The sequence below is a fragment of the Dreissena polymorpha genome, chromosome 15 (genome assembly GCF_020536995.1).
Source record: "Dreissena polymorpha isolate Duluth1 chromosome 15, UMN_Dpol_1.0, whole genome shotgun sequence".
Classification (NCBI taxonomy): domain Eukaryota; kingdom Metazoa; phylum Mollusca; class Bivalvia; order Myida; family Dreissenidae; genus Dreissena; species Dreissena polymorpha.
In genome coordinates, this window is record NC_068369.1 from 58,745,925 (window position 1) to 58,753,890 (window position 7,966).

Here is a 7,966-nt window from a genome sequence, read left to right on the forward strand (position 1 = left end):
AATATGGTATAAGCCGTAGACGCGTAAGTCATACTGATAAGTCATACTGATGTTCAGAAACGGTAGCTACGATATTGTGTCACCACAGTTGTGTCATTTGTAGCGTCCGTGGTATGAGGTACGACAATTCGTCCTGATAAGAAACCTCGTAAATGCAAATATAAAAACGTTTTGTCAAAATTGTCCAAACGAAATGACATACCTATAAGTTAAATGACGTCGCTACGACTTTTCGCCGGAAAAAAAAGCTAACAATCAAGCTACAACATTTTGTCACATGCATTTTTCAAGGGCTCTGATTGGCGTAGAGCTGCGAGATATAGCACAAAACACGCGCCAGACTTCATATATTCGGAAAAGACGAAAAAAATTTTTTTGAAAATTTTGGAGCTACGAGGTTTGAGAACGACAGCGACGATATGTTTTTTTTTCGCAAATTTTATGATACTCAATATGTTATTTTCGATGTTTAAAGCAAATCTTGTTTCCGAGATCATGTTCGGTATTAAACTGTGTAAGATTCATTGATATGGTTATAATGACCTACAAAATCATTATGTATGAAGTTCCGTATGCCGAGAAGCTGACCAAAGGTTTACACAATCACGCAGAAGTAAACATATCAACGTATTATTTGCATCTGTTTCTAATAATCGTTTATGTAAAAAATATTTAACATGTGTTATAGTATACAGTAAATATTTGTATTTTTTTCGGCGAACCGCCGCGTGTAAAGACGCGGCGTGATGCCGCGGATCGATGCCGAGGCAGGAACAGACGCGGCCTAACTCCGCGAATTATCGCGGAGTGCCTCGGCATGATGCCGAGGGAATACTCGTTGTGGATGCGGAGTAATTTCGAAAACATAAGAGTGTGTCCGCGGCGTAGCCGCGGATTTTGTTGGTTTTGCGTGAGCTGTACTGTATATTACAATTAAACACATATAAAAAATCGTATATACCCGCTTTAAAATACAATATTTTGCTTTTATTAATTATGTCCTAAACCTTAAAGATAGCAGTTAGGTTTGTGCGTGTAATATTGGTAAACAGTTATTTTGAAATCCATTAATGCATTTAGATATTAAAGCTTTATTAAAGCTCTTGCATGCTTTATGTTACAAACTGCACTTATCTTTTATATTAAATTACATTTTATGAAAAACATAAATGATTTATAATCTTACCATTTATAATAAAAAAAAACCACATGTGTTTAGGTGTCATGGCAAGCAGGGTATTTTATTTCTTGAAACTCAAGCACTAACACTGGTTAAACAAAAAATGCGATAAAGTATAAATGTCATAATACATAGAACTGAGAAGAATGGAGTATAAAAAGTATACTCGTTAATGTCCGGAACCAATGCCCCTTTATATATAGAGTTATCCTTCCTCTCTTATAAAACTCACCGAAACACATAAAGCATAATATTAACCTTTAAAAAAAACATGAAAAAAACAACAAGTTCACTCACGTCAATACTTTACCCTGCTTGCCTGTCGAAAGACCAAACCTTCAAATCTGTGCATAAGGAAATCTTGAATTTTGCATCATTGAACATGCACCACCTTCAAAACCTGTATAACCAGTTTATTCAATCAAACAACCATAATAAATACATCTAACTTTATCTGTTGTGGATTCCTTAATGTATACTTTTTTGTGTAAATTCAAGAAGTCACATTTTCTTGTGAGCTCACCTGAGCACGAAACGCTATTATGATCACGAAGTGTCGGGCCTCCATCGTCATGTGGCACATGTCTATCTTTAAAAAAATCTTAGCTTGTTATTGCACTAGAGGCAAAATTTGTCCTCCAAAATTGATGATACTTGCTGAGAATTGATCTTAAATATTTAAGCTGGGTTCAAATCTGGTTTATGTGTGACCAATAACTAGGTCAACAATTCAAATTAATATATAATATATATATATATAATCACAATAATATAAAAAATGATCGAAACAAACCTTTTGGATGTTTTCTGATGAGTTAAATAAAATATTGATATGTTATGTCTGATTGTCACGTTTTTCTCGTTATAGTGACTTACTTTTCATAATGAAACCATAACGAGATGAAATTCATTATGCATATTTAAATAGGACGTTGTTCTTTTAATATTTTTTGTTTCCTTTACATAATTATATAATAGTTCTATTGTTCACTAAGTAGAATGTTGTTGTTTTCTTTTTTTCTCCCGTATTATCAGATCAATAAGGAACCAGCTGTTATTGAGGTTGCTTATTAATAGCCTAAGCTGCTGTGCTGAGAGTGTGTTTGTGTGTATCTCAGACTTTATTTACAGATCGCGCTGCATCTTTGCGAATGAACGTTCCTAGATCATCATGGTAGCCTCACATTTTTTACTCCAAAACTGTGCCAGTGAGAATGGGTCTTTGCATGATAAATTTGGTTTGTGTCAACTGCAGATTTAAAAAATATAAACATGTGCATTACATGTTGAAAGATAAACTTTTTATAAACATATCACAAAAATACAGTTGTATTCTTTATAATCATAAAGATGGTCCAGAGTTGCTGACGCTTTCTCCATCTAACATATCCTACACACTGGATGAGAATCAGCGCCTGAATGACATCACTTGCTCAGCCACCTGTTCTCCTGTCCAATGTACTTATGAATGGAGAAAGTCTGAAGGAGGTGCAGTCAGCAGCAGTGGTGTACTTTCACTGGGAACTCTAGAGAGAGGGGAGGCAGGCACCTACACATGTACTGCAAGCAATCCAGGGTCGGCAGCCACAACTAGCAGCCAGCAAATTGCAATCTTGGTCAGATGTAAGTTTTTGCATTCATAGAAGTACTTGTCCATTAAAACCTATGAGCATGTTGGTAGCGGCATGATGCATAACCACTTAATTTGTTTTGATTACAACTATACATGTGTATTATTGATGCTGTTTACATTATTTGACAGTATTATTTCAGAATCAGAATAGTAAGAATCATACTGATTTATTTTGCATTATTTTATTAGTATTAGCAAACAGGCTAGCTGGCCAAAGATGTGCTTATATCAGTATGCTTCCATATTTGAATTTGACTTCGATTTCAGCTATAATAAGATTATGTGCGTTTTTCAGTTTAAAAACTTTGACTTTTGGTTGCGTGTGTTTGAGGTTAGGGTGCTTTAGGACTGAAAATACTTATCAGTACATAAACATCCTTTATTCATAGTCAGAATAACATAATGCGCAACATGTTCCTGATCAGATTTGGTTGACAGTTTTTGTTGTTCGTTATAACATGTAACATAAGTACACACTAGATGCCAAAATTATTGCCCAATCTTTAATGACCTTGCTCAAAACATGGCTACTATGGTATATATTAATGTTTGAAGATAATTTGCAAGGTCAACTTCAGGATTAGGCATTCTTGGCCAGTTTGATGAGCAACTTGGATCATATATGTCATCATTCTTTATTGATTAGCAGAATTAAATACTTTGATTTCAATGTGTTATCACTAAAAGGATACTCTTATATATTTATTCCCCCCTTCGAAGAAGAGGGGTTATATTGTTTTACACATGTCGGTCGGGCGGTCCGTTGGTCCACCAGATGGTTTCCGGATGATAACTAAAGAACGCTTAGGCCTAGGAGCATGAAACTTCATAAGTACATTGATCATGACTGGCAGATGACCGCTAGCTATTTTCAGGTCACTAGGTCAAAGGTCAAGGTCACAGGGACTCGAAACAGTAAAATGGTTTCCCGATGATAACTCAAGAATGCTTACGCCTAGGATCATGAAACTTCATAGGTACATTTATCATGACTGGCAGATGACCCCTTTTGATGTTCAGGTGACTAGGTCAAATGTCAAGGTCACAGTGTCAGAAAACGTATTCACACAATGGCTGCATCTACAACTGACAGCCCATATGGGGGGCATGCATGTTTTACAAGCAGCCATTGTTATATGCTTGTTATTAGCAACAACTGAATTAATAGAACTAAATACTTAAATGTATTACTTTCCTAAACACTCTTGCTCCATATTAAAATATTTTTTCAGAATTAGTTTTTGTTCTTATCTGTGCATGTTGTATTCAAGGTATCGTTCAGAACTTTCTGAAAATAATACTCACTGAAATTGTTTTGATATATGTCTTTTTATAATTTGGACCATAACATTTTCATGGATCTTGTTTATTAAGCATGTTTATCCTCATAATCTCAAAGAAGCATAAGCCTGTTGTACATACAGATAAACATAACTTAAGAAATTTTGTTGGAATTGTTTGTTTTACCCAAATTGCAGCACTTAAAAGTAGTGACTTTGAACATTTTGAAACAACCAAGCAACATATTACGTTCAATGCGTTACAGCAATTTGTATCACAAAGAAACAAAGTTCCATATAACACGCTTGCAGTCCATTGTGTAGTTTTGTAATTGTTCTCATCAACCGACAGTTTGTGTGCTGAATGTGAAGCCAGTTGGTTGACTTGCAAAATAAGGATATTCTACAGATGGCCCAGAGCTGGTTAAACTGTCTCCATCTAACACCTCCTATACATTGGATGAGAATCAGCGCCTGAATGACATCACCTGCTCAGCCACCTGTTCTCCTGTCCAATGTACTTATGAATGGAGAAAGTCTGAAGGAGGTGCAGTTAGCAGCAGTGGTGTACTTTCACTGGGAAATCTAGAAAGAGGGGAGGCAGGCAACTACACATGTACTGCAAGAAATCCAGTGTCGGCAGCCACAGCTAGCAGCCAGCAAATTGGGATCTTGGTCAGATGTAAGTTGTCAGGATTTTGCATATATTACAATTTGTCTTATTGTAACAATGTTGACGTGAACGCATGATTAAGTAATTAGAATGTTATACTAATGGTTCGGACTAAGAAATATACAATGACGAAACCCTGTACAATACTATGTTTAATGTACATTTAAGCGGGGTACAATAAACAATTGAATTGTGTGAGACTGTTCAATAAAACAAAATTAAAGGATTTAAAAATTTTAATGTCAACCAGATTAATGAAAAAAGAAAAGTTCTAAAATGCTATTTTTTTTGTACAATTATTTGTAAATGAAAATTGCGCATGCGTAGTGAATTGTATATATTTTATCAATCTTCTTGTGTTATTTATAGTGTGTATATCTCAAAGGTCAAGGTCACACCTTGAGTTTAAAGGTAAAAAATGGCTATTTAATGATCTTGTCCGGGCCATTACTATGTCATTCATTGTGAGATTTTAAAATTACTCGGTACCTTTGTTCACGATCATTGGACGGTGTGTCATGCGAAAGAATTACGCTGATAGCTCTAAGGTCAAGGTCGCCGCAACTAAAAGTAAATTGAATTTGACCTAAGGAGATAACTAGAAACAATCAGTAACAATTCACATTTTGAATTGTCTACCTTTATCAGACTTTTTTTCAAATTGAAAACCTGGTTTTGTGACATTTTTTTGTTGATAGTAAATTAAAGGAATCCGCTCGGGTATTTCTACCTGTTTTGATGACTATGTAAACAGGGTAATTATAGTGTACACCCGCTTTTTTGCAATAAAAATAATTTTATGAATTTGCACGGAAGGATTGAAAACTCTGGAATCATAAAACAATGCTTTGATATGTATCACATTGTTAATCAATAGACGTTAAATAAAAAATGTACAGGACAGATTAATATAACATGTGTCTCTGCGAGAGTATTCATTGACAACACATAATGTTAATGGCTGATATTGGTTTTTGAAGAAAACATTTCAGGAATGCCCTTGCCTTTTTTTGTCAATATGTAATGTAATTATTGAAGGATAATTATAAAGCTTATATAAATATCTAAAGTAAATTTGGTGTTTTTAGCCTAAGTTGAGTTTTAGGCAGAGGTAGACAATTTTATTGAAAAGTAGATATCTGCCTTTTTAGCTCACCTAAGCACAACGTGCTTATGGTGAGCATTTGTGATCGCTTTTTATCCATCGTACTTCGTCCGTTGTGTGTGAACACTCTAGAGGCCACATTTATTGTCCAATCATCATGAAATTTGGTCAAAAGATTGGTCTTAATGATATCTTGGATGAGTTCGAAAATGGTTACTTTTGCTTGAAAAACATGACTGCCAAGGGGCGGGGTATTTTTTCCTTATATCGCTATATATGGCTATAGCAAATTCTTGTTAACACTCTAGAGGCCACATTTATTGTCTGATCTTCAGGAAACTTGGTCAGAAGATTCATCCCAATGATATCTTAAACGAGTTAGAAAATTATGCCGGTTGGTTGAAAAACATGGCCACCAGGGGGCGGGGCATTTATTCCTTACATAGCTATAGTAAAACCTTGTTGACACGCTAAAGGCCACATTTATTTTCTGATCTTCATGAAACTTGCTCAGAAGATTTGTCCTTATGATATTTTGGATAAGGACAAAAACAGTAACTTTTGTTTGAAAAACACTGCTGCCAAGGGGCGGGGCATTTTTCCTTATATGGCTATAGTAAAATCTTGTTAACACTCTAGAGGCCACATTTATTGTCCAATCTTCATGAAACTTGGTCAGAAGATTTATCCCAATTATATCTTGGACGAGTTTGAAAATGATGCCAGTTGATTGAAAAACATGGCCGCCAGGGGGCGGGGCATTTTTCCTTATATGGCTATAGTAAAACCTTGTTAACACTCTAGAGGCCACATTTATTTTCCGATCTTCATGATCTTGCTCAACAGATTTGTCCTAATGATATCTTTGATGAAACCTTTGCTTAAAAAACATGGCTGCCATGGGGGGGGGGGGGGCATTTTTCCTTACCAGGGTATATGGCTATATTTGGCTGTGGTAAAATCTTGTTAACACTCTAGAGGCCACATTTATTTCCAATCTTCAGGAAACATAGTCAGAAGATTCATCCCAATAATGTCTTGGACATATTTATAATCAAAATTCAGCAAGATTTAAGGTAGAGGCAAGCATTTTTAAATTCAAAGTATGTATCTAGTCAATTCTTAAACGTAAGTGTTTTTACTAAGCCTTAAAGTGCTGAATTGAATTTAACTGAATTTTTTTCCAGTGCTGAATTGTTTTAAGATGCAAAGAAGTTTAATTAGTATGTCCCCCTTCGAAAAAGAGGGGGTGTATTGTTTTGCTGGATGACGGTCACTCTGTTGGTCGGCCAATCTATCAGTAGACAAGTTTGTTTCTGATCAATAAATCGTCAATGAATTGACTAATTGTCATGAGACTTAACTCATACATTGGCCTTGGACAGTAGATGACATCTAATAAAATTGGGGTCACTAGGTCAAAGGTCAAGGTCACTTATAACACTTCGTGTGAAAATTGTTTCCAATCAATAACTCATCAACGAAATGACCAATTGGCTTGATACTTCACATGTACATTGACCTTGGCCAGTAGATGACCCCTATTGAAATTTGGTTCAGTTGGTCAAAGGTCAAGGTCATTGATACAATAAGTGTAAAAATCATTTCCGATCAAATAACTTGTCAACTGAGTCACATATTGGCATCATACTTCCCATGTGTATTGGCCTAGGACAGTAGATTACCCCTATTGAAATTGGGGTCACTAAGTCAAAGGTCAAGGTCACTGTTACACACTAAGTTTGAAATCTTTTCAGATCAAAACCTCGTCCACTGATTCACTGATTGACTTGATACTTCCCATTTGCATTGACCTTGGACAGTAGATGACCCATATTGAAATTGGGGTTCAAAGGTCAAGGTCACTGTTACACACTCGGTGTGAAATAATTTCCAATGGATATCTGGTCAACTGCGTCACTGTTTGACTTGATACTTTTCAAATGCATTAGCCTTGGACAGTGGATATCCCCTATTGAAATTGTAGTCAGTTGGTCAACGGTCAAGGTCACTGTTACACATTAGGAGTGAAATTGTTTCCGATCATTAACTCGTCAACTGAATCACCAATTTGCTTGTTGCTTTACATGTGCAT

The 7,966-nt window shown here is 35.6% G+C and overlaps 1 protein-coding gene across 1 annotated transcript in view; it reads left to right on the forward strand.

The window, feature by feature from the left end:
• Positions 1–5,859, forward strand: part of LOC127859768 (hemicentin-1-like) — a 79,457-nt gene extending 73,598 nt beyond the window's left edge. Inside the window, exons 6-8 of the mRNA XM_052397276.1 lie at positions 2,531–2,803; positions 4,503–4,775; positions 5,855–5,859. Coding sequence (XP_052253236.1) covers positions 2,531–2,803; positions 4,503–4,775; positions 5,855–5,859 — 551 coding nt within the window. The remainder of the gene's footprint in view (positions 1–2,530; positions 2,804–4,502; positions 4,776–5,854) is intronic.
• Positions 5,860–7,966: the final 2,107 nt, after the last annotated feature.